General features: G+C 34.4%; 7 protein-coding genes across 7 annotated transcripts; 4 read left to right on the top strand and 3 right to left on the bottom strand.

The window, feature by feature from the left end:
• Positions 1-143: 143 nt before the first annotated feature.
• Positions 144-1,681, top strand: Tsp_03058 (neuroendocrine convertase 2; the record flags this gene model as incomplete). The annotated part of the gene is made up of 5 exons (XM_003379347.1): positions 144-457; positions 508-646; positions 850-1,013; positions 1,082-1,376; positions 1,593-1,681. Coding segments are annotated over 5 exons (930 nt in total), but the record flags the coding sequence as incomplete, so codon positions are not given.
• A 7-nt stretch (positions 1,682-1,688) lies between these two features.
• Tsp_03057 (putative WAP-type 'four-disulfide core') lies at positions 1,689-11,645 on the bottom strand. Its single transcript, XM_003379346.1, has 13 exons — positions 11,576-11,645; positions 10,586-10,738; positions 10,111-10,224; positions 9,707-9,997; positions 6,981-8,320; positions 4,570-4,771; positions 4,323-4,506; positions 4,228-4,268; positions 3,424-3,557; positions 3,122-3,349; positions 2,937-3,065; positions 2,252-2,801; positions 1,689-1,693 (listed from the first exon to the last, which is right to left on the bottom strand). The coding sequence occupies exons 1-13, from the start codon at positions 11,643-11,645 to the stop codon at positions 1,689-1,691; spliced, it is 3,441 nt and encodes a 1,146-aa protein (XP_003379394.1).
• A 130-nt stretch (positions 11,646-11,775) lies between these two features.
• On the bottom strand, positions 11,776-12,400 carry Tsp_03056 (conserved hypothetical protein). The gene is given in 5 exon segments (XM_003379345.1): positions 11,776-11,848; positions 11,868-12,028; positions 12,116-12,126; positions 12,175-12,272; positions 12,357-12,400. The coding sequence occupies 5 exon segments, from the start codon at positions 12,398-12,400 to the stop codon at positions 11,776-11,778; spliced, it is 387 nt and encodes a 128-aa protein (XP_003379393.1).
• Positions 12,401-13,071: 671 nt separating this feature from the next.
• On the top strand, positions 13,072-15,400 carry Tsp_03055 (E3 ubiquitin-protein ligase Siah1). The gene is made up of 6 exons (XM_003379344.1): positions 13,072-13,102; positions 13,498-13,743; positions 14,518-14,650; positions 14,711-14,821; positions 14,860-15,060; positions 15,202-15,400. Exons 1-6 carry the CDS (start codon positions 13,072-13,074, stop codon positions 15,398-15,400), a joined length of 921 nt encoding a protein of 306 aa, XP_003379392.1.
• Positions 15,401-15,693: 293 nt separating this feature from the next.
• On the top strand, positions 15,694-20,520 carry Tsp_03054 (hypothetical protein). Its single transcript, XM_003379343.1, has 11 exons — positions 15,694-15,895; positions 16,068-16,284; positions 16,415-16,622; positions 17,238-17,399; positions 17,447-17,770; positions 17,815-18,234; positions 18,480-18,665; positions 18,760-19,085; positions 19,137-19,324; positions 20,055-20,338; positions 20,395-20,520. The coding sequence occupies exons 1-11, from the start codon at positions 15,694-15,696 to the stop codon at positions 20,518-20,520; spliced, it is 2,643 nt and encodes an 880-aa protein (XP_003379391.1).
• A 69-nt stretch (positions 20,521-20,589) lies between these two features.
• Tsp_03053 (conserved hypothetical protein) lies at positions 20,590-21,855 on the bottom strand. Its single transcript, XM_003379342.1, has one exon. The coding sequence runs from the start codon at positions 21,853-21,855 to the stop codon at positions 20,590-20,592; it is 1,266 nt and encodes a 421-aa protein (XP_003379390.1).
• Positions 21,856-23,006: 1,151 nt separating this feature from the next.
• On the top strand, positions 23,007-24,156 carry Tsp_03052 (B9 domain-containing protein 1). The gene is made up of 6 exons (XM_003379341.1): positions 23,007-23,084; positions 23,149-23,217; positions 23,272-23,389; positions 23,459-23,555; positions 23,639-23,769; positions 23,831-24,156. The coding sequence occupies exons 1-6, from the start codon at positions 23,013-23,015 to the stop codon at positions 24,154-24,156; spliced, it is 813 nt and encodes a 270-aa protein (XP_003379389.1). The 5' UTR covers positions 23,007-23,012.
• Positions 24,157-25,417: the final 1,261 nt, after the last annotated feature.

Raw genomic sequence — 25,417 nt, 5'->3', positions numbered from 1 at the left:
GTTGGGGACCAACGGATGATGGTCGAACTGTGATGTCACGCAACCCCCATGCGTGCCCATTGTTTAAAGGCGTGAATGAAGTTAGATTATATTATTTTTTATCAATAATTTCCAATTGGTATTTTTGTTCTTTTTTGATTCAGGGTCGGCACGGTTTGGGTAATATTTTTGTTTGGGCATCTGGCGATGGTGGCGAAGACGACGATTGCAATTGCGACGGCTACGCATCAAGCATGTGGACAATATCCATCAATTCTGCCATTAATAATGGCGAAAATGCCCACTACGACGAAAGTTGCAGCTCCACACTGGCATCGACTTTTAGCAACGGTGGAAAGAACCGTGAAACTGGCGTCACCACCACCGATTTATACGGCCAATGTACTAAAAGTCACAGTGGGACGTCGGCCGCTGCACCGGAAGCTGCGGGCGTGTTTGCTTTAGCTTTAGAAGCAAAGTAACTTTAGCTGTTGCTTCGTTACTTTATGAAAATGAAAAATTATTTAGTCCAAAATTGACTTGGCGCGATTTGCAACATCTCACTGTACTTACGTCCAATCGAAATTCTTTATTTGATGGTCGTTGTCGAGAAATTGTTGATTTGCGCATACCAGGTGTTCGTAAAATGCATCGTTCTAGTCGGGATGTAAGTGAATTTATTTAAATTTCCGTATATATCTATATCTGTTTATTTATTATTGTCAGCTGTTTAACTTTTCTCAAGTGATGCACAAGCTTTTGTGATTGCTTTTCTCATTTCGTACGTTGTAACTATGTATGATGAATGTGTGATAAATAATAAGGGATGAGGGTGTTGAATTTTATCCATTTTGAAAGTTCAACTTTTAGAACTGCAGTCATTTTGAATGGCAAGTGAATGGCGTGGGATTGGAATTCAATCATTTGTTCGGTTTTGGTGTTCTGGATGCAGCCGAGATGGTCATATTGGCCAAAGCGTGGCAGACGGTTCCGGCTAGATTCCACTGCGACGCTGGCAGCATTTGGGAACCTCAGTTAATTTGAAAGCATTTTTATTTTTGAGATGTTTTCGTGCATTTGATTTTTCCGTTTTGTTTTCCAGTCGAATTCCATCCAGTGGAACTTTGGTGTTGGAAATTGACACGAACGCGTGCCGTGGTACAGAAACTGAGGTGAACTATTTGGAACATGTCCAGGCAGTGGTCAGTTTGAACAGCACTCGGCGTGGTGACGTGACGTTGTACTTGATCAGCCCGGCCGGCACCCAGTCGATGATATTGAGCCGTCGACCGAAAGACGACGACCATACCGACGGTTTCACCAACTGGCCGTTCATGACTACGCATACATGGGGAGAGGGTTCGTCTGGAACGTGGCGTCTTGTAGTTCGATTCCAAGTAAGGCGGTATTTTTTTTCTTAAATAACTGTGATGTTTGTACCATTATCTTTCCAAACTTCAGGGACCCAACAGACAAGCAGGGTGGATCAATCGGTGGACGTTGATGTTGCACGGTACCAAAGAGCAGCCATATTCCAGCATTCAACCTACAAGCGACCGTCAAAATTCCAAACTGCAACTCGTCCAGCGTGCTCACAAACGCACTGGGTGACGGACGACACGATTGATTAGCAGCATTTGATAAATGATAATTTGAAACACAAGCTGTTTGTTTGACAGCGTGAATAAATTGAACAAAAAACTGTGAAGCTAAGCTGGAAAAAAACATTTAATGTTATTTTCTTTTGCTTTTATCGTCAATTTTTTTTTAATTTTCTTTTAAGCTTCTCAACTTTGCTGAAGGTGTGCTGTGGTTTTCGTGTAGCGTGTAGTGAAGTAAGTCTCTGGACAAGTCAAGTAGTTTCTTTAGCTTACGTAAATATTAATAATAATAATAAATGACGATTTCGCCTCAATTTTAGTTTATTGCATCTGTGAGAAACAAACAAAAGAAACTATTTCACGGGCGAATAATGAAACAAACAACGTAACGTCCTGGTCAGACATAGAAACTGTGCGTAAGTAAATAAATAAATAAATATGTATATATTATTTAACACTGAGGAACTGAAGAGGAAACGTTCCAATCACTGCTGACTGATTGTGATGATGATAAATAAGTAATGTAAAATATAAGGAATGGAAAAACGTTTAAAAACAAGCAGAAAATTTAATGTTCAACGAGCAACCTTTGTTGTTGTTGTTGCCAGATGTCGACGACGGCTTACGAGTTGCAGTCGGCTTGGAAGTAGTAGTAGTAGTAGCAGTAGCACGTTTGGACACTTCGGCCGGCGATTGACCAATTACTGAAGAGGAATCCGCTTCTTCGCCGACAAATTCCAAACGGGATTCTCTGTCGGTGAATTCTTGAATTTTGCTACGCACATGCCCTTTGCGATGCTCTCGAATGAAATTCACACTGGGGCGTATACAGAACCCAACTTCACTGGCCGGATCGTCGTCCGGATTGATCTGCTGAAGGATGATTTGCTTTTTGGTATCCGAATCTTTGAATTCGTCATCTTCCACAATATCCATGTTGATCGACGACGGTTTCGTCGGTTGGATGATGTTCTCTTTGCTTTCGATTTCCAAATTCTGTTCCTGCTGATCAACACCAACCACGACCAAATTGTTCTTCTTGTCCAAATTGTTCGACGACGACGACGATCGCATCATGTTGGCTTGTTGCTGGCTTTTCAGCGGCGAAGAGAAGGGGGTTTTCGGTTCGCGTAGTCCTGATTTCAGCGAATTCGGCATGCCACGACGTAATTTCGACGCTCCCAAACTGGTGTTACGCTTTTTGGCAAACGTGCCGCCCACCTGAGGAACCGATTCCACTGGTGCACTGATGCACCGTGGCAGCCGCGCCTCTTTTTCCTTCCCATCATCAACGTTCTTCTTCTTCTTCTTCTCCTCTTCTGTGCACACTTCCATACGTTCGACGGGCGATTTCACCGCGCCCACGTTGATTGTTTTAGCAAAATTGTCCAACGCTGATGACAATTCCTCGTACAAGCACGACTGCTTACCGTAAGCATCTTGTAGCTCGTTGTCGCTGCTCATAAATTGAACCGTCGTTCCACGCTACAAACGTTGCAACCAATAATTTTTCTTTTGATCGTTGAAAATTGAAATTTTACCAAAACTGTTTGAACTGGCTCCGCTCGAACAAGTTCACTTTCTGCTTTATTCACTTTCACCGATTCACGATTCTCTGTGGAAATGGAGATGACTTTCCGATCCGGCAAAGAACTTGTGCGCACGATTGGAGCGGATGTTGTGCATTGTTCTTCGACGGCACCGCTGGTCGCGGCTACACCTTCTGTGAAAGCTGAAGAATACATCATCGTTTCGAACATGCTGCTTCGCTGAAATACAAATCAACCGACTAATTAATAATTCAAACAACACAAAAATTATCCATTTCTAACCGCTGTCATACCATTGGTTTGACGTGCTTTTCTTCCAAGCATCTATTCTGACGGATGATCCCATTTTCCCCTTTATCTGATAAACCTTGACTTTTTTCCAACGAACACACAGATCGCCTTTTGTATGGTTCAGTAATTCGCGATCCTGAAACTGTTCAACATGTAAACAATACTATAATCATCATCACCACAAATAGAATATGCAAAAATAGTTCATTTTAACATCTTGATAACCGAAGAAAATTCATTTATGAAATTAACCCATTTACAAATAATTTTAAAAGCGATAAAAACTACAATTAAACACAACCTTGTAATAATAGTCATTTCTAAGAGGGGTTCAGCACCGTGAAATATATATATGTATATTATGTTACTACTAACTATTACTTTCATAAATTTAACGACCCCCACTCATCAGCATGTTGATCTCATTTTTCAATGATGATGAACAAACCAGCAAGACAACATGATGAAAAATACAGCCAATTCAGAGTGCCACTGACATATTACACATCCTACGCTTGTTAGCCCTGGGCAATTTTGATCAATCCTCGTCAGCGGCGTTCATTCGGCCGTTTAAATGTCGTCCACATAATTTTTAAGGTGAAGGACAATTTCACTAACGGAAAACTTACTTCTCTTAAATATTCTTTCTTCAAATGGACATCACAGTTTTTAAAAAACTTACTTGTAAATGCCATTTAAAATAAAATCAAGTACAAAGAATGTGACATAACAATCAAATAAACAACTATGACATGCTGAAGAAAACGTCACCTACAACAACTGAGAGAAAAAAATCGTACAATTACCTTTTATTCTTTCATGACGTTCAATTGATTCAGCACTTTTTCTGTAAAATAAAAACAAATTACTATTATAAATCCATATTTGAAAAATTAATTACAATTTTGGCTGAACAGATCGACGATAGATCTGTGAATTTCGATTTCCAGATAGAGAATTTCGTGATCGTACCAACACTTTTGAAGCAGCTTTTTTCGCTGAACGTTTCAAAATGTTCAAATCGTCGTTTAGTTTGTCAGATGATTCAGCAGCCAAAATTGCTCTTTCTTGCTCAGACAGCACTCCTTAATGAGAGAAATAACACTGAAAACAAAATCAATAAAAATAAAACAATCGAAACCCATTACCAATACTATCTGCATTTTGTATGAGCATCTCAAGCACATCCACTTTCAAAGCAATATCATTTTTCGATGCGGCCAATTCGTCAAGCAGAGCTTGACCATGTTTCACTGGGCGCGCCTTGGCAGATTCACGAAAAATGCAAGGAACAAATACGGTTGCCAAATTCTTAACATCCATCTTGTTGTATGCAGAAGAATTTGAAATCTGAAAATCAGCATTAAAGTGCTAAACCACATGCATGGATTATCTGAAGAAAAAACCAAAAACCATTTTAAGAAATCGCATTATAAATGCCAGCGTCTCTTTGTGACGAGGAGGCAGCGCATGGCATAGCTGCAAAAGGCATTTGGTTCGAACATCGCGTGGTGTATTCAAGTCGGCAAATTGCAAAAACTGAGGCTGCAGACCCCAAGTTAAAATAGGCTCGTCAATTTCGCGGAGGAAAAGTTTGATAAGATCACAAAGATCAAACGGAGACACCTCTTCAATCTTGAAATTGAGCTCCAGGGCTGAGCTTGCGTTAAAACAATTCTAGAGCAACAAACAACTCCTAGTTTGATGTAATGGTAGAAAAGCGAAACACAATACCTTCAGAACCCGTAATTTACTAGCGATCCCAGGTTTTCTGAAAATTCCCTCGGTGGTCAAATAATGAGCTTCGAGAACACTGAAGGCCTTGTGTAGAAATCTAAAATAATAAATCAAAAAGAAAACAAATATACAAATAAATAAATAAAAATCTCAATTTACATCGGCACAGTGAAGGTCACGCCATCAGCAAACGTGTAAAGCAACGAACGAAGACCGGAAAGAACGAGTGGATTTGGTGGCGAGTCCATCTCTTGGGTGCGGGATCGCCGAAGGTACTTGTTAACCCACAGCGAAATCGTTCTGAGAAAATCACTGTTCAGTCTGTCAGCACCGTACTCTCCCAAATCTTCGTTTTAAAACAACACTAAACGACCTGATCTTTCGTAAAGTTAAAATGTGAAATGCAGGTGCAATTTGAACAAATGTCGAGAATAATAAAAATTTCAAACTTATCTATCATTTAAACATCATATTTATTTATAAACTCATGTTAAATATTTAAAATATTTATAAATTAAAAATCTTTTTAATTAACAGATTTGAATTTTTTAAATGTAGGTCACATGTTGAATTTTACAAAATGTAGCGTTCAAACTAAATGATTATTCAAAATATAATTTAAAAAGATTAAATTTTTCTAATATAAACACTTTATTATGAAATGTGAAGGTTTTTGAATTATTTTTTTTGAAAATTTGCTTAGTAGATTGTAATAATTACTGTTATCCATGTAAACAGAGCATAAAAGTTAAAAACTTGGTTTAATTACGGTGCTACTAATTACACACATACGCACACACTCATACATATTTATAAATATGTATATGTTTATAACAAGACAGTTTAAGAGAATTTTCAAGATGACGTTATGTAAAATGAGCAAATTAAAATCAAAATATATATTTACTTTAAATAAAAATTAAAACCATAATTTTGTTCTAATCACAATATGACAAAAAATTAGATGTATACAATTGTACTGTGACACTTTTTAAAAACTTATTTTTGAAGTAACTTAACTTGTTTTTCTTAAGGATTACTGTAATCTAGACCTTCATTATGCTTGGTATTGCGCTTGTATGAAGATTGAAATTGTTTCGTTGAAAGTTAATAAATGGATGAATTTTATATATATGAAAGAAAAGACAATGTTAATGTTCCATATAAGTGAATATTTAAGTATGTATATGTAATAGTGTTGTCTGCATGTATATAGTTGCGAAAAATTAAAAAAGCAACAAGTTTTCATTACGTATTGTAAACGTTTTTGACGGCGTCATTTTGTTAGTAATGAAATTATGTTAGGCTGTTATGAAAATATTTACGTGTAATTGTTTAATAATTAAGAATTATCAATCAATACTAAAAAATACAACGAGGGACTTGCTATGTTTAACTGTTTGATTGCTTTGCATTGAGCATTCTTAAATGCAGTAGTATTCACTTATACTTTTTGTAGATTCCATCGTAAAGAAAATGGCAAGAAATTTTTCAAATTTTCTGACTACACTTTGTGAAGGTAAGTGCTTTTTTTAATGTTTGACCTTTTTTGACATATTGACATGTTGTGCTCTGAGTCATCATCTAAATTAATGAATTAGATCAATTTTAATGAGAAACATTTTTTCTCTGATTAATATTTTAAAATGTATTGCATAACCAAATTTTAATTTTATTAATGACATTTTTATTGAAAAATTCAAATTCAGTATTGTTGGTTTATTGTTATAATCTAAAAATATTAAATTGAAATGTATCTATGTCATGACATTTCTTCACTAAAGTATTATGAGTGAATTTAACAGAAAGTTCTCGTTTTCACCCAAACAGTTCTATAAGCTAAAGATGGTCGGCTATGTTTTGACACAAATAGATCAAAGCGATATGTTGTGGCGGGTTTCAAAGCAGCAATTTCTTGAATAAGTATTTCATTTCGGTAATGATTTCCTCTGAATCGGTTACAAAAAAGTGGTTGTAAATTTTTATCCGGTTGTTGACACATATTCCAATCTTCCAAAATCAACTGTTGGAAATAATCAAAGCGTTGCAGTCTTTTATATAAGCAGTACACATGTGCATCGGTAGAAGCTAGCCAGCTTAGTTGCACACTGTCGCATTTACGTTCCGTTACTGTTATGCTAGTATCGTATGGTAATTTTGGATAAGGATAAGCGGACAAGTTATTCGATGCCCAAATGTTGAACATTTTTGCTTGATTGTCGTCATTTGCAATTTGTATTTGTACAATTCCCGCGTTGACATCAGTCAAATTGATCGTTTGCAATTCTTCGATCGAATAGTGCAATGTTTTTTGACCATCTTGATAAATAGCTGCTTGCAGTGGACCAGTGCAAGGTTGGATGAGAATGTACAGTTCAGAAATGGCGACAGGTGCAGAAAATTGATATACCTTAAAAGCAACTCTGGATGGGCCAAGATATCCTGTTTGAAGCTGCGCTTCAGTTATTGAAGAGACCAGCCGGTGCTGGCTGACTTGATTTTCAGATGTTGTAGTGAAACTTACAGTATCGTATGCAATATTTTCTCCTGTATTTAAATCTAACGCAAATACATTGACATAATAGTTTGTATTTTGTTGCAAGCTGATTAGTTGAAGTTTTGCCGGTCTGGCAGCATCGAGTACAGTCAGTGAACGAACGGCACCGCTGTGATGTTGCGGTATTAAGCGATGAGCAACATGTTCTTGGCGCCGGTGTTCGAGTAAATCGACGCGGTCTAATTTCAGATCTGTTTCCAAATCGCACAAAGTGGCAAACGGTCGAACAGTACTCAGCGCAATTACGTAAACCAGACGACCGCCCGTGTACAGAAAAGCAGATATGCTGGGCTGCCAACTTAGAGTTGCTGATTTACTTTGAACATTGTCGATCTTTGGTTGTGTCAGATGGAAAAGTTGGAAAAATGGACGCTTTTCTGCAGGAGTAGTACCAAAATATATTTCCACTTTGCAAATACTTCTCAAACCAGTGAGATATAAACGAAGGTGCAAAATTGAAGCTTTGTGGCTCACGTAATTCATTTGCTTTTCACCGGCATTTTTGTAAAGCGTTTCTTCATATTCATACAAACTATCAGAATAGTATGATTCTTTGAAGACATTTTGAAGATTGTAGTTTTGTTTTCTTATGTAGAAGCTTAACGCTGAAATTATATGTTTTATCAACTTAAATAGGGCATCAGTATGATAGATGTTTCTACTTGGTTTGTTATTAAGTGTGCTGACTGGTAAATTGGTGAGCTTCCAACGAACAGCACCACCGCATGGACTGACGGTTACGTACATGGTAGAATTTCCTTTTGGAATGTGAAAATCCACACTTATTTTGAAAAAATTAATTATTATTTTTCAGTTAAATACCGATTTAATTTTTAACATATGAAATTTAATTTAAAATTTTAACAAAGAAGTTTCATTACTGAATAGTTATTTTAAATATTTTCAACTTACATCTTTGTTTGCTTGTTTTTCATTTGGACAAACATTGCTTTGTTGAAGAGCATTTTATTTGATATCTGTCTGTAGATTATAGAGTTTGAGTCTTTTATGCGTGGGAGGCGATATGGCTTATGAAAATAGTATGATGCTTCACAGATCGTCGAAATTGCTGTCAAGATTAGGAACAGTTGGATATTCATATTCATGCTTGTAGAGAGTTTATGGTGAAAAGTGAACTGAGCAGTGCTTGCAAAGCAGACGAGTGAGAAATGAAATTTTACAAATCTTTCATTTGTCAATATGGTATAATAGTAACTGTCTTACATCGGACACATATCTGTCAGTTGAGTAATTCTTTGCAGTGGTTAGTGGAAATGGTTTTAGATTTAGGCGTGCATTTTGACAAGGCATATTCATAGAGTTAATGTCAGTGTTGATTTTGCACTTAGAGTTGAAATTCCTTAAATAGTGAAGAAATGCTTGTTTGGTAAAAAAAGATTTTTAGAATGTTGTTAATCGAACAAGCAGGATTCAATTTTACTGCCAATCTTAATATTCAAATAAAATGGAAAGCTCTAATTATTTATTAACAGAGGCACAAATCAATACATGAGCGTCATATCCATAGTCTTATTGCCATTGGTGTTATGAAATTTGTCACTGTTAAATTTAAAAATTTATCAATTTGTATATGCTTTAAATTTGCTGATGCTAACATTTTTTTCAAATTAATATTCTTTGCTAATGAAAGCGTTGAACAATGAAATTTTGTTTGTCAGGTTTTCATATCGCTTCGTACCATAAAACAGCATATTGAGATGATAGGGTACTTGAGAAACAGTTATATTTTAAATTTAATTTCAAACATGAACTTTCAAAATTTTATTTTTTGATCTTAGCTTTTAATTGATTGACTAATAGCGAGCAGTTTGAAATTTATTTATGCTTTCTGTATTGGTCATCAGTTTTCTGAAACATCTTCTGATGATTCGGATCGATCGTCTTTTGATGATGCGCTTCTTAAAGATATAGCTAAAATAATAAGACCGATTTTGAATTGACGATTTTAACGATATTATTTTGAAATTTACCTAACTGACTAACTTGGATGCAACGGTTGCCGAAATACGTGTAACAGCATAATTGATTGTAAGCACAGTTTGAGTTAGTAAAGCAGGTAGGTGCCAGTTGAGCCCATGTGCCTATGTAAGCATAGTGTGGGCAGTTACCAGCAGTCGTTGTGACTTGTCCTGGCCAAGTTGCAGTAGGGCTTTGCCATTGTGCATTTGGGCAGCAGAGTCCGCTTCGGCATGTATATCCCCACGGGCATGAATCTCTCTCGTCACAGAATATGGACGTTTTTTGTCCATCCGGGCACGTGCCTGAAGTTTGACGAGCTTAGGAAAATGTGAGAAAAAAAAGAAAATTATTGTTTTAATTTAATGGTTTTGCTTACAAAGTGGGAGCATGCAGGCTTTGCCAATGATTGACTCACAGCATTTCATATAACCAGAGCAATCAAAATCGGTTCCGCAACGGTCTCTTCGCCTATGATAATCGATTTCGGCTCCATGAGGAAGAGTCGGACAAACGCCGAATTTTGTACGTGCTATTATGCATTACTTTAATCTAAGTGGACATCGGATTCAAATTTTAAATAGTTTTACTTGTTCTCTGGTTGGGACAGTGGGTCTGCGGTACACATGGAGCATATGGATGCAGATATAAACGCACAAAGCCACTTATGCAAGTGCATCCAGGTTGACATGGCTGTCGACACGGTTGTTGCCATCCGATGTTGTAACAGGTTATCATGCACCCACTGCCACAACTGTCCCATTTGGTATACGGCTGCTTGCATACTTCCCTTTGATCTGTCGATGCAATCGTAAAGCAAATATAGAATATATGAAAGTTAATTAAAATGGAAGTTTGGATTTTTCGAAAGTTGTGCAATAAGGTTTATGTACCGTAATCTTTAGGCATCATGCATACTTTTCCAATGATACTTTCGCAACATTTCATCGTTGATTCGCAGTCATAATCATCTCTGCATCGGTCATATTGTGGTTGTGGAGTTGGATATCTTGCAGGCAGTTCAGGACATCGTCCAACTTTTACTCCTGCATAATTTATTTGTTTGCAGTAATTTTGATTCTTTTATCATAGTGATGAGATGTAGTGATATTGATCGGATGTGAAAATATGCTTGCTACTTCGTTTTTAGTGCTGATTGGTTAATTTTGAAAGTAGTTTTCAAATACTAGAACTTATTTACAAGCTGCTTGTTTCTAACTGCAGTTAAAAAGAGGCGAAACAAGACAAAAAATATCTTCAAAAACTATTTTTGTGAATTTTCTATCAGTAATTCATTCCAGTTTGAAATAACGATAGCAAATCGTGTTTCTAAAAAATTGAAAAACTTCCTGGACTTTTATCATTATTTGTTTTCATTATAAAAATTATTTTTAAAACTGAATTTTCAGCGAATAATCAAACATTAATCGTTGTGTTGGAAATTCATTATTACTATGAATTGTTGAATAATACGGAATAACTCAGTAGAATTTTTTCAATATATCACTTCTAATGTTGTACTTTTTGTTCAAATTTAAATTTTGTTTGAGTGATGAATATGATTTTCAAAAATGAATGTAGTTTATTTAATTAATTTATTATTATCATTATTATTTGATACATTGTGATTAAGCAAAACAATTGCAAGAATAATGCAACCAGCAATCTTATTTGAAGAACAAAAGCAGAGTTTAGAAATTTTGGTCTTAGTTGATTTCAGTCTATGAAAAAGCAATATCAGTTAAAGAATATTATGAATTATGATTAATTTACAGTGGGATATAGTTGAAATGAAATGGTATTTAAAATGGCTTAAATAAAGCTGTTATTACAACAGAAGTAGTTAGTAATCTAAGATTTTGGAAAACGAAATTGAAACTTACGCTGCAGATGGCTAACAGGAGTTAAGCATGTGACGACACACAGACTGAACAGCAGACGTGTGTAAAGCATGTGAAAAACAATCAAAATACAATAGATAAGTTTTGCAGTGTATCTTGGCAACCGAAATTGTGCAACGCTGCCGGCATCGTTTGCAAGCACTGCTTAAGCTAGAACTGGTCGGACTCTCCTGTTATTATTGTCACTCAGCCGGCCAACGCCCGCGCGCGCTTTCAAAACCGTGAGCGTTGTTTGCGCTTAGGTGCGTGGGAAATCTGGAAATTTTAAGCTTACATCGACGGCAAACAAATCTCAAATGACGCCCAGTCTGGACAAAGGTCGACACCCACCCGCTTCTCCAGTTGCTGTTTATGCACACCCAAGGAACCTGTTGAGACAGCATATCGGCTTTTGAAAACATTTAGACACGTTCTCCAATTCGCCTCTGCTCGTGACTATTTTTGCTATTTTCTTTATTCTCTTTGAAGCATTGTTGTTTCTTGTAAATTGTACTTTTCAATTTTGGTCATTTTGTTTAGAACTTGTGGAATTGCTGAAATTTTCAATTTTTGTTTAAGAAGGGAAAACTGAAAAAAAATACAGTTTTTAATATATGCTGCTATTGTTGTAATAGTATGTAGTAATAGTTGTTGTTGTTGTTGTTGTTGTTGATGATGATGATGATAATGCTCTTCTTCTCTCACATATTTTGAGAATGTAGCTTTAACAACTACTTTTTTCCGAGAAGCAAATATATTTTACACAGGAAAATTTAATTTCAACTTGTTTACGGAAGTAAGTGATGAATCAGGCAAGATAAAAGTCATGACGGCCACTGTTTATAAAATTGAATACCAGGTTGGCAATGTAAAATTTCTTATTTTAAAAAGGAAATGGTGAGTTTTAGCTTTATTCATGTAGCATTCATATCTTTTGTGGCTAGAAAAATGAAACAATGTATCAATCTTTCATATTAGTGTGGGCAGTTGAAATTCTTTTTAGCAACTGGGATTTAATTTATTGTATACTGCAGATTATTTTAATATATCTTATTGTCATTGATATATGTACTTTGGTTTGTTGAGTTGATAATTTACAATTATAATTTTATAATATAATATAATATAATATAATATGTCTTAATTTATTGTCAAAAATACTGCTTTTAGTAGTTTCATTACTAAATTTTGAAAAATAATTTTTGAGAATAATCGATGAAAAGATATTGTATGTTTGAATTTTTTATTTGTACTTCATTAAATTGAATTGAAATGGAAGCAAAATTGATTTCTGATAAATTATTTGTCGGAAAAGTAATACATACTTTTTGTCTTTTCGTATTAAATTTTTGATATTGGATTGTACCTATTTATTGTTTACTGTAGGTTAATTGTTGTTTGCAGACGTGTAGCTGTCGTCTTTTGTCGAGAAGAAAAGCTTTGAGAATTGTGAAGTCAGAAAACGTGTACACTGCTAATTGGATTTTTTATCCGATTAAATGGCTGGAGTGAATACAACACAGATATCAAGTAATTCTGAAATATTAATCAAATCACTTTCTTTATTATTTTTCAATTGATTTGCATGTAAGAAAGAGAAAATAATGTGGATTTTTTACATTTTAACTATACGAATTTTTTGAAAATACTTTTTCCTTTTGATTTTTTAATATTCATGGAAGGATGTGAATTGAGGCAATCGACATTTGCCTTTTCATTTGTTTATGCAGATCGATATTAATTGACTTGCAAAACGTTTTGTAAGGCAACAATTATGTTGAAATTTAGGCTTTTTCATATTAGACTAAAGTGATGCAATCAGTTCTGTTAATATGCTGGATGTATTGCTTTGCGTGTTAATTAAAATTTGTATTTTTATAATTTCAAGAATTAACATTTTAATTATATATATAATATTTTGATAGCTGATGTACAACCAACTGCCCCAGCACCTGCCTCATCCGGGACCGCCGTTCCAACACAGTTAAGTACATCTTCTAGTGCCCATGTACCTCAGAATTCATGCACTGCAGAAGTTTTATCGGTTTTTGAATGTCCTGTTTGTCTTGATTACATGCTGCCACCTTACTTACAATGTCAAAGTGGCCACCTTGTTTGTGGCAATTGTCGTCCCAAACTAACATGTTGTCCAACATGTCGAGGGCCAGTGCGTAAGTATCATTCATGTATATATATATGCATGAGTTTGAAGCACGTGTAGAAAAAGTGATTTTACCGTGTTTTACTAAAAGAATCTAAATGTTTAACTGGTCATTTGGTTTTAGTTAATTTTATTCTTTGACTTTTTCTTTGTCTATATGTTTGTTTTACATTGTCTATGTTTAAGTGAGTATGTGTTTTTTTGTCAGTAATTTTCATTCAAATAAGATTTTAAAGATTAATTGCTTCGTTTATTTTATTGGTAAATTTTCAGACTTTATTAAGTATGCGTTTAGTATTATTTTTTTAAGTTTTTATCAAATGTGCAATTGCGGATTTTTAGAAATTTGTTAACGTGGAAAGTTTAAGTTATTACATTAAATTTTGGCACATATATTATTTAAGCACATTTATTTATACAATATTATTTTTATGTTATATGAAAACTGTACCTTAGTTAAACTTTAAATCTAACGCTAATCTCTTGTTACTGTATTTATTTTTGACTGTCAAGTTCATATGTGTAAGTTGAAGATTTGTTATTTTTGAAACGTTGTCGTAAGAATAAAATTTAAGTATATACCATTTTGTATTAATCTGAGCTGTAATTTTAATATATATTCTTTATGTTGAAATAGTTTGGCAAATGAAAAATATGCACTCAGAAGTAACGTTGTAAATCAGCAGTTGGCACGGTTTTAGTTATGCTAGATATGCAGTGCTGGTTTCATTAGTTCTTTTTTCCAAAATTATTTTTAATGACAGATATTATTCTATATTTTCAGCTTCAGTAAGAAACTTGGTGATGGAAAAAATAGCAAACTCCGTACTTTTTCCTTGTAAATTTTCATCTAATGGTTGTCCAGCGGCTATGCTTTATCAGGAGAAAGTGGAACATGAAGAAGCATGTGAATTTCGGTAACGGTGTTTCTGAAAAGATTTACGGTATGATATTCGAGTTTTTTTATTTTAAATTAGACCATATTCTTGTCCATGCCCTGGTGCGTCTTGTAAATGGCAAGGAAATTTAGATGCAGTTATGCCTCATCTAGTGAAAATTCATAAATCTATTACTACATTGCAAGGCATGTATGAATTTCAAGTAAATATTTTAAAATAAATTTGAGAAATTTAGGTGAAGACATTGTTTTTTTGGCTACTGACATTAATTTACCCGGATCAGTGGACTGGGTGATGATGCAAAGTTGCTTCGGGTATCATTTTATGCTAGTTCTTGAAAAGCAAGAAAAGTGTGATGGTCATCAAATGTTTTACGCTGTTGTGCAGTTAATTGGCTCTCGTCAACATGCTGAAAATTTTTTGTATCGGTGAACTGTTTGTATTATTTACTGATAAATGTTATTTTGTAACAATTGCTTGTTATATTTATAGAAGTATTGCTGTAATTGCAATTATGAAATTAATTAAACTTTTTGATTTGAAGTTTTTATGTAATATATTTGTTGTAGTTTGGAATTGTCATCTGTTCGTCGACGGTTGTGCTGGGAAGCTACACCAAGAAGTATTCACGAAGGTGTAGCAAATGCTATATCGCAGTCTGATTGTTTGGCTTTTGACACCAATACGGCTCAACTGTTTGCTGACAGTGGTAATCTTGGTATTAATGTAACAATAACCATGGTTCCGCCGTACATTATGAATAATTGAATGATGATAACGGCTGTCGTGAGAACGTTTTTTTTATAACGGCTGCTTTTATTTTCTAACTGCAAGTTTTGCAAAGACAGATTGGATCCAGCTGGTTCCTTGGATCAGTCAACTGCGGTGAAAATTAAAGCAGATATTTGTTTTTGTTTTTTTCAACACGCCAATCAGCATGATGCGTGTGATTAGATTAGGCTTTCTGTGTTTTATCCCAATAAATGAAAATTTTAACATGTACTACTTTTTATTTCACATGATGCAGTGCAGAGGTGAAGCGGCTTTTTTGTCATTTTAGGATGCTTTTTCAAGATAATTTTGACAGTTTCATTTTAGTTGACAATCACGCAATTTTGATAGAGACTTTAAAATGCTTAAAATTTGCTTTTCGTCATTTTGTGTCTGCTTGCATTTACTTAAGCGTAATGTTATTCTTCAGCATCTTCTGCGCGTACTGTTGGATGCTTTCAACATATTCTTATGATGCAGTGACCGATGTTGGTGTGTATTATTTGTATATTATTATTATTACATATGAACATGCAATAAATGATTTTTTTGAAAGTGTTGCATTATTGTTATTTTTCGTATTTTGCATGTGTATGGTAATGCATACTGGTCAACGTTGTGGTTTAAGGTTGTACTTGAAACATGCTGACTACTTTTATTTTAGATCAGAACAATCAGTGCATTCTTGCATGCCATTACAAACCAAATTTTGACAATAATCCAGATTACGCTGACTTGACTGCGTCACAAATACCTGTAGAAAGCTGCACCCATTTGATTTATGAATCAGCGTTTGTAAATCAGTTTTGGGATGTAGTTGCACGGCATCCAAGTGAAAAGCTATACACTAGCAGCAATCGATCTTATGCATGGATCAATCGGTGCGTGCTTCATGCTTTATAATTCCAATCTAATTAGTGTATATTAATGTTGAGTTCGTGCTGCTTTTTGTTTTTGTTTTTCTGTTTAAAAGAAACAATGAAATTTTTGACAATATTGACGCTGTTGCAGATTGAAAACAAAATTTAAATCGTTGACAACTCTTCTTGCTATTGACATATCGTTTGACGTAGAGTTTTACGATTCCTTGTCAGTTCGACATTTTCGGTCGAAATTGAGCCACTCAATTTACAGAGCGATCGAAGAATATGCTTTCAATGGCTTTCTCTTGAATCTTCCAGTTTTTGCTCCTTATTCAAATTACATTCAGTTTCTTATCGTATTTGATTGCTAATTTCCTGATATGGATAACTGAAACGAGTGTTTAGGAAATGCATCAAGCCAGGCATTTTTCTCTGAGGAAGAACATGATCATTGCAGTTAGTATTAAGCGATCTGTGGCTCAACAAATACCTAAAATCATTGCTGACGTTTCAAAGTAATTCATTTTTAAATAATAATTTCAACATGTGATCTGTTTTAAATGTTTATAGTTTTGCAAATTTTTTTTACATATTTCGTACAACTTTTATTTATAAGAATTTAAAATGGTAATAACTATAACTATTTAATTAAATTTATCTAAATATTGTATTCAGCTCATGAAATTTTATAATTTTATAATTCAATTATAATGCATATCAAAAAATTACTTGAATAACTTTTATGTTTTCTTTCTTATTATTGCAGATATGTGGATTTTGTAATAATTGCTTCTGATGAGATGACAGATACCCATATAAGTTATTTTGTCGACCCGTTACATACATCCGGTATCCCTGATAGAGAAAATGCACTGGCAAGTATTTAATGATCTGTTTAATAGTTGAATGAAATATGGCAGTTAATGTTCACTGGCAACTTTTTGACATTTAAACAAAGTACTGAATTTCAGGAACCTGTGGTAAATAAGTTGCTATCTGCGGGTATGATGCGGTCGAAAATTGTCGTTGGCCTTTCCCTTAAAGTTCATTCTTTTGTTTTTCTCAATCCGAATGAAAACATTGTTGGAGCATCGGTTATTAGAAACAGTCCTGACTTTTTTAATTATCGACATGTACGTGATATTATACTTTTTTTTGAAACTTACTGTAAGTGTTGTAGATTTGCAAAGTTAGCGATGCAGATATGCATGAACAAGCTTATTCTAAATACAAAAAATCTAATGATCGTTGGATTGCATTTAACGACGAAGAAACGATAAGAGAAAAAGTAGCTTGGGTTCAGCACAAAAATTTGGGTGGAATAGCACTGACAGATGTGAATTTTGACGATCCTACTGGCTACTGCAGCAAAAGCTTTTATACATTTCCGCTTGTCAAAATGGCTCACAGTCAGATGGGCTGTTTGCATGTTCACGCAGTTTTATCGTCAGCAGATGATAAAGAGACGAAAAACTCACAAAACAGTGATTTGTATGAACAATGCGTGAGGTATAGGTGTTTGAAAATCATTTGCGCACATAAATACAGGCAGGTACTCTTAGATTGTGCACTTACACGTTGAGAAATGGAAATGAGCCATTTGAAATTGATAATTTGATAAAAAGCGGTTGCACTCATTTGAGCATTTATGTTGGCAAGTTCGACAGTCCTGGAAATGTAGTATATCCGCACTTGTTGCTCAATCATATGGAGCTCTTGAAAATCAAGCGAGCGAATTTCTCAGCGGTGCTTTTATCAGTTCATTCTTTGGATTTCTGGAAGTTCTCTTCAAACGATACTTCAAACAATATAAATTTATTCATAGAAAACGTAGAACACATAATGAATGAATTTGATTTTGATGGAGTTCATTTGCACTTTGAGTTTGCTAATGTAATAGAAGAATATGAAAAGTTATACGCTGAAGTAAACTTTGTTATATTTACTACATGCAAGATGGAAAAGCAGGTAATTTATTACTTCTAGAAATTATATAACAAAATTTTAAACATCCGGCAAATGGCGTCTAATCGTAACAAAATGCTTTTTATTATCTCCTTGAATGTGAATGCTTTCATCAACGAAGCTGAACAGTGGTTACGAAGAGCTGATTATTTGAATTTGTTATTGAAATATTATGAAGCTGAAAGTGTAATTAGATACTATGAGTTGGGGGTGCTTGATGTTTTTTTTTATCAAACAAATTAATTTAGGAAGAATTTTTGCATCTCATTCATCGTACTGGAAACAGAAAAAAACTTCTGATTGGTGGAGCGCTTTTTAAACACCAATGGAGCACACATAGTGATTTTTGCAAGCAACTTTACATGTCCATTCCAGAATATGAAGACAGTTTATTAGATCTGATTTATGATAACATTGAAACAATTGTGAGAAAAGTGAGTTTTAAATTTCTTTAACAGTTAAAGAAATCAATATATAAATATTGTATATCTATTGTAATTGTCTTGTTTTATTGGGAGTTTATTTTAGGCTCGCTTTGCGACAATGTACGGTTTTGGGGGTATGGCATTGCTCAACGTACATATGGATGATTCAAGTGGTATTTGTTTACAAGGTTCAAAATTTCCTTGTTTGAGGGCGATGAAAGAAAATTATTTGTGCCACCCTCGTTGTGAAACACTGGAAAACCATTGTCAAAAGAGTAGTAAGAAAGTGATTTGCTACTACTCTACAGAGGTGGATAGTGATGCGGTGTTTTCTTCTGACTTGCCATTAAAGCGATGTACCCATTTGGCTGTGAATATTTTATATTTTTTCAAAGATCGTAATGGAGAGTTGAAAATACATACCAGTTGGTAAGCTTTTTGTATCGAAGGAGATCTCATTTTATGTAATAACTTTTTCAGGTCGACAATGCGAGTATTGAATGAATTGCTAAGTTTGAGAATTCAACATGGTCTGAAATTGGTCGCAGTTGTGCAGAAAAAGCATGGCATTCATTCTTACAATGAAATTATTAGACTGATGAGTAGAGATTTTAACCATACGATTTTTGACACTGTTATTCAAGATATGCATTTGAAATACTTAAAAAGTTTGTGAATTGTTTTCAGCTCAGGATGAACGTTGGTTTGCAGAGTTTGTTCGAGTAATAGAATTATTCGACTTTGACGCAGTGGAATTGCATTTTGGTTATATTGAAAACATTCAGCATCAACACATATTGAACATTTTAAAAGTGATGTTCACCTGTAGAAATTGGTTTTGATGAGCATTGGATAGAAATGTTTCTTGCTGAATTTTAGAAATTGAAATCTGAGCTGAAACGTAACCCTACAGCAAGTAATCAGTGTCCGGTAGAGTTTGGTTTTGCTGCTGAAATGTACCCTATAGATTTGGGAAACAAACATTTCGTTGAAACTATTTATGGGTATACTTTGCAAGTGTTTTTTTTATTCTTGAAATTTTTAACGTTGTGCAGCACACAGCAATAAATTACTGATAGTAGTACTGAAATTTCACATTATATCCAATGTGAATTTTCTTCAATTTTATATATAATTTATTGTTACAGTTAAAATATTACACTCGCTTTATTTCAATTATGAATCTTGTATGTTAAAGGAGATTTTTTAGACTATTTGATTACATCACATTGCTGTCATTTAAGTCGAACAGAGGCTTAGGCATTGCAGAAACCAACCGAAGAATTGCAATAGTCTGCAAATTTTGTTTTTCTTGTTTTTGATAATTTTGTCGTGTTACATGTAATATGCTGCTCTGGTTTTGTGATTTTTAGGAAGATACTATTAGTATGTTTGAAGATCAAGGATTTCCAGTGCACAAACTTGTTTTGGCGTTGTCTTCGTTCGGCATTCAGTTCAATCTTGGTTGTGGTTCCAATGTATCAGTTGAGGATGTGTTATCAAATTTGCGCGACCACGCCCAATATTTGGAATATGATCGCAAGTACAGGATGAATGAATTGTGCCATAAGGTGATCCGCAAAGAAATGAAAGAATTTATTAGCTATCGCCACATGGGAGCAGTTGCTTACAGCTGTAATGAAATTTTATTTTATGAACGACCAGAAACGATACGTTATAAGGTAGGCTTGGTTGAATTGGCCATTTCAAGTGATTTTCTTTAAATAAATATTTCAAGGCACGTTTTGCTGCTGCTCGTGGTCTTAGTGGAATTGCTCTTTATCGATTGAATGATGAAAACGATTGCAGCTCTTGTTCTGGCATTCCGTATTGTTTGCTTGATGCTGCAACTGCTGATTGCTAATAAGCTTCTAACAGCGGTTTTTCTTTTTAATTGATTAAAACAAATAAAATGACACAGAAGCAGATGAAATCATTGATCAGGTTGAATTGCTTCAGTAGGTACGAGATTTAGGTAATATGCTTTTGGTAACTGAAGTTCCACAACAGACGGTTGGACTGAAGCTAGACGCTTTTTTTGATTCTTTTTCATTTCTCTGCTTGTCACAGTGTTGGATTTCAACCATGACGGTTGTGATGATGACATCATTAATGGTTGTTGCTGTTGTTGTTGTTGTTTTCGAATTTCCATGAGGGCTAAAGCCTCGGCGATTTTAGTAGGCTGAAGTTGTTTATTGGTATTGAGTCTTGATTGATTGCGACTTTTCTTCAATAATGTTGGTGATATTGATGGTTGAATTCTAGGTGGACCACTTGAACGTGTGGGTATTTTGAGCTGAAAAGGTGGCCGATGTACAGCCAAAGTGGGTAAGGCTTGTATGGTGGAACCGTACCGATTTCCAGAAGCATATCCATTCCTATTACGGCTAACGTTTGGTTTTACTATTTTATGAGGCTGCGGTCTCCTAACATACATGTTTGGTGTGATTCGACTGAAATAATTTGGCTGTAAATGATTAGAAATGGGTTCGCCATAATTTGGCGGTTGAGTATTTACATATGCTGTTGATTCAGTTGGTGATAAGGGGCTTGGTGTTCTTAAACCTTCAATTATTTCTTTTTTGTCAACGGCTTCCATGTATGGTGTTTCAGCTATGATATTATTTTCAATGGGCTCTGTTTCTTGGATATATTCTGGTTGTTTAACTGTGAAAGTTTTATTAACGATTTCACAAGAAGAAACAGCTGTCTGTTCGTTGGACTTTGACTTTTTCTCTTCACATCTCTTTCTATGATTTATTGCCTCATTCTGTGATGGTGGAATAAAGAATGTTGTGCTCACAGGGGTAAAAGGTTGAGCGGCATTTCCATATCCAAAAGATTGGAAAACAGTTTGACCAGTGTCAGAATTTGAAAAGCTTGTCCCAGGCTGCCAATTTGGATCAGGGTGATTGAACTGGTCGAAAAAGATATCACCATTTCTAATTATATTGTTGTATTCACCGAAACGATGATTAAACAGCGCTTGCCGAAATGGTAATTCTCTGGAGCCAGTTGCATACAACTGTTTATAAATAACTGAGGTGTAATTTTCATAATTTGGGCACAACGGTTGTGGTACTCCGGCACAGCAGTAGTAATCACCTACGGCACGGTAGCAGCAAGTATCTACTGGCGCCAGTCCGTCTCGATTGCACAAATCAGTTCGATGTGGCAAGCAACGTTTTGGTCGACCCATTGAATCACTTAGTAGCTGAGATCCGGATGGACAAAGTTCAAAAACTTGACTATTGGAAATGCTGACGAAGTCTGTAAGAATTAGTTTTAGAATAAATTAATAAAGAGCGCTATAATGATTAATGGATTAGTTGGTTATGGTAGAGATATATTTTTGGGAAAATTAAAAACAAGCACTTACAAAAGTATACTGGCAACAGCAGGATAGCAGGAGCGAACATTTTAATTAAATAAAGAACTGAGTTTGTTAGCTGGACAGCGGATGATGGTGTAATGCAAGAACGTTTGCAAATGCATGGACTTTTCTAATCAGCTCATTTGTAAGTCCAACCAGTACAAGATGTTGCGCTTTTCACAACCCCAAAACCGATTTACCAGTTCATCACATCAGTAGGCTAATGTCACGATGAATGTGCCACCTGTTTGTAGATTGTGGTCTAATTTCAAAACTATTTATTTAACATTTTGACAAACATCCTTGTATTTTAACAGATTTTGTTCCATCTCTTCAACGCTGGTCAATAAGCTGTCAAATGACAACGGAAGCTTCAAATATGAGAAAGAAACCGTGCAGTTACTTTGCGCTGTATAAGCTCAAATTACTGGTTGAGCGAAAATATATTTAAAAATTTGGATAGCCTACTTTGAAAAGAATTAAAACAATTACATTGTAAGAAGTAAACAGAATGTGACTTTTGATTTTGAAGTACATATATTAAAAGCAATTAAAGTTATAAGTATGTATTATATGTTAAACTAACGAATGCTGAATTTTTACTGCTGAGCTTGTGTCTGGTTATAGAATGCTATCAATACACAATAGCATTATAAACAATGATGAAGCAGTAAACATAAACATGCAACTGTTGATGTGAAGTTTATTAATTCATTTATTTTTATCACATAGTATTATTAAATTTTATAGCAATTTATTGAAGCATTTGCATAAAATTCATTGCATTAAGAATATTAAGTTATTATTTGTTGGAAGTATTATTGAAAACTTTACTGTAAAATTGCTACTTTACACTGCAGTTTATGAACAGAAGAGAGATCAATCAATCGTTGTAATCAAGCGGTTGCCATAGAAACTGTTTAGCAATACATATTTCGAAGCGACTTTGAACAATCTGACTCGTACATAGGGCCTCTTAAAAAATGTCTTCCGCATCTGTTATGTATCCAACAGGCTTTTTACTGATGATTAATGGACAAATTGAAACTGCTCAGGTGAGTTGGAAATGATTTTCAATCGTTTAAAGTAAAGCAAATATTTCGTTTACTTTTTCTTCAGTTTTTCAATGCATCTGACATTTATTGCAAATATTGTTTTGTTCATGGACCAGATTGGAACGTTTTGTCGGTAAGCTGTACAAGTTTTCAGTTTTTTATGAAATTTATTCAAATTCTTTAAAAGGGAATTGAAGAAGGTCTGTCGCAGATGTGCTGTAGAAGTAGTTTAGAAAATTCAGCAGACGGTTTTGTGCTGAATTTTCCTGTTGAACTGACGCTCAAATCAACAAATCCGTATGGATGTAAGTAGATAAAAATACTGCCTTGTTATACCAACGCACGTGATTTTGTTAATTTTACCCTATTTAAAGGGCCTAGGTTAGTTTTATCTTGTTATGGTACTGATTGGTTTGGGAATGATGTAATTCGAGGCTACGGCTTTACACACATTCCGACTAGTGCTGGACGGTGAGCAGAGGAAAAGAAATTTTAGCTGCTTTTTATTTATTATTTATTCACATTTATAATTTTATTATTATTTGTACTGATAGACATGTCAGAGAAGTAGCAATGTTTGTTCCAAAAGCATCTTCGAAATTCAAGCACTTCCTTAGCTGGCTTGTTGGCCGTCGGCCAGAATTCGTCGATCCAACTTTTATTGCTCAGGCTGAATCTAGAGATTGTAAGTCAATCGAATTCAAAGTTTGGAAACGTGTTTTTTAATTTCATTATTTATGCTACAGTAACCCAAGTGGAGATGTCTGGCATGGTGAAAATTAGTTTGAACGTGGTCAGCAAATGTTTGAAAAAGCTTGGCTATGATTGTTGCCGCCGAACGCAGCCGCTACTCAGTGATTTCCCTTGGAAACAGGTGCAAAGCTCAGCAACAGCTGCTCCATTTTCAACGACAGTACAGATGACAACATTGGCTTCAAACTCAGAACAACAAAATACTACTGCACCTGGATCAAGTGGCTTACAAAAAGCAGTGGTTGTAGAAAAAACAGATCTTTCAGACAGTGTGATTGTGTTAAAGGACGCTGTACAAAATATAAATTTATCTGAATAGACACAGTTGTTACTCATGCAGTGTCTTATCTACTGTTATTGCCTGGAAGAAGCAATTGTCGTCATTCATATGTATTCGTTTCTAATTGCTATTTATTTTGTTTTTTTGAAATATTATTTTATATTAATATTAACATTCATATTAACAGTAATTTTATTTTCACATTTCAAGGTGTTAAATTAATAATATTTGTTCAAATACATGTGATGTAAGTGATGAAAACGGGGTCGATTCACAGTTGCACTGTAAGGGTAAACTTGACATGGTCATATGCATGACCTTATAGTCAGTTGGTCAGTTTTATTTGCAGATGATTGTAAAAGTGGAAATGTTCATAGCACAATTAAAACTAGAACATTTACATCGCAACAAAATGAAATTTAAAACGTCTGATTACATTAGTGGCGTTAATTTCAATAAGTTTACATCGGAAACGTTCAAATAATAAAATTGAAAAAAAAGACTTTCGAAACTAGGTGCAGTAAATTTTTAAGTTTCACCTCACATCAGAAGGTCAATTCATGTGGACTAGTCAGAACATTTTTAGTGCATGCATTAATGGAAAATATTCAAATTGTTATGTAATCAAAAAGAAAGTCTCACTTTATTTAGGTATTTGTGATTAAAAATTTAAGCATATGAGCAATATAAAATACTTCATAAAAAATGAGTCAACACTTAACTTGATTGTCAGTTTACCTGCAACAGTACAGTAAATTTTGTAATTGAAATTACACTGTACCAATTCTGAAGCAATCAATTTTCGTCTTTTATTCGGTGTCGCTTGAATACTTTTTTAAAATTAATAATCATTCATTGAAAACGCTTGCCAACTGTAGTGATTCGGTGCCAAGTTCCCGTTTGATAATTTTCTAAATTGTTCCTGTGGTTTCGGTTTAAGTTGTTTTCAATTTATTTATTAAATGTGAATGTTGAATTACTATTTTTATTATTTGCATATGTTTTTTAGTTGAAATTAATAATTTAATACAATAAATTTTGAATATTTGGAATAAAACAAATAACTACCATTTTGTAATTAATATTTATTTCAAAGATTAAATCAAAATGGTCGGATGATTTTTATTAAGTTGTGAATTTAATTCAAATTGTTCTTAAAATCATCTTAGTTAAATTGTTGTTGTTGTTTATTTTATTTACACCTGCACACCAAATCATCTTCCCGCATGATCAATAATTCTTACTGTATTCTATTGTACTGGCTTTGTTTGGAAATTGGCTGTGCAGATCTCGTGAGGTG

Source organism: Trichinella spiralis (assembly GCF_000181795.1).
Source record: "Trichinella spiralis strain ISS 195 chromosome Unknown Scfld2, whole genome shotgun sequence".
Taxonomy (NCBI): domain Eukaryota; kingdom Metazoa; phylum Nematoda; class Enoplea; order Trichinellida; family Trichinellidae; genus Trichinella; species Trichinella spiralis.
This window is presented reverse-complemented; position numbering and strand designations above follow the sequence as displayed.

What these genes read in the sequence shown, in the direction of transcription:
- Tsp_03057 (XM_003379346.1), bottom strand. Translation starts at nt 11,645, where the DNA reads ATGCTTTACACACGTCTGCTGTTCAGTCTGTGTGTCGTCACATGCTTA. An exon ending in CTCTGGTTATATGAAATGCT is followed by an intron (nt 9,998 to 10,110) that starts GTGAGTCAATCA and finishes GTCAAACTTCAG; the next exon opens with GCACGTGCCCGGATGGACAA. An exon ending in CATCCAAGTTAGTCAGTTAG is followed by an intron (nt 8,321 to 9,706) that starts GTAAATTTCAAA and finishes ATATAATTTCAG; the next exon opens with CGTTAAGCTTCTACATAAGA.
- Tsp_03056 (XM_003379345.1), bottom strand. Translation starts at nt 12,400, where the DNA reads ATGACTTTTATCTTGCCTGATTCATCACTTACTTCCGTAAACAA. An exon ending in TCACTTACTTCCGTAAACAA is followed by an intron (nt 12,273 to 12,356) that starts GTTGAAATTAAA and finishes AAAATATGTGAG; the next exon opens with AGAAGAAGAGCATTATCATC.
- Tsp_03055 (XM_003379344.1), top strand. Translation starts at nt 13,072, where the DNA reads ATGGCTGGAGTGAATACAACACAGATATCAA. An exon ending in AACATGTCGAGGGCCAGTGC is followed by an intron (nt 13,744 to 14,517) that starts GTAAGTATCATT and finishes CTATATTTTCAG; the next exon opens with CTTCAGTAAGAAACTTGGTG. An exon ending in GCTGAAAATTTTTTGTATCG is followed by an intron (nt 15,061 to 15,201) that starts GTGAACTGTTTG and finishes TATTTGTTGTAG; the next exon opens with TTTGGAATTGTCATCTGTTC.
- Tsp_03054 (XM_003379343.1), top strand. Translation starts at nt 15,694, where the DNA reads ATGCTTTTTCAAGATAATTTTGACAGTTTCATTTTAGTTGACAATCAC. An exon ending in TCTTATGCATGGATCAATCG is followed by an intron (nt 16,285 to 16,414) that starts GTGCGTGCTTCA and finishes ACGCTGTTGCAG; the next exon opens with ATTGAAAACAAAATTTAAAT. An exon ending in ATTACATTCAGTTTCTTATC is followed by an intron (nt 16,623 to 17,237) that starts GTATTTGATTGC and finishes ACTGAATTTCAG; the next exon opens with GAACCTGTGGTAAATAAGTT.
- Tsp_03053 (XM_003379342.1), bottom strand. Translation starts at nt 21,855, where the DNA reads ATGGGTCGACCAAAACGTTGCTTGCCACATCGAACTGATTTGTGCAAT.
- Tsp_03052 (XM_003379341.1), top strand. Translation starts at nt 23,013, where the DNA reads ATGTCTTCCGCATCTGTTATGTATCCAACAGGCTTTTTACTGATGATT. An exon ending in ATTCCGACTAGTGCTGGACG is followed by an intron (nt 23,556 to 23,638) that starts GTGAGCAGAGGA and finishes TTGTACTGATAG; the next exon opens with ACATGTCAGAGAAGTAGCAA. An exon ending in TCAGGCTGAATCTAGAGATT is followed by an intron (nt 23,770 to 23,830) that starts GTAAGTCAATCG and finishes TTTATGCTACAG; the next exon opens with TAACCCAAGTGGAGATGTCT.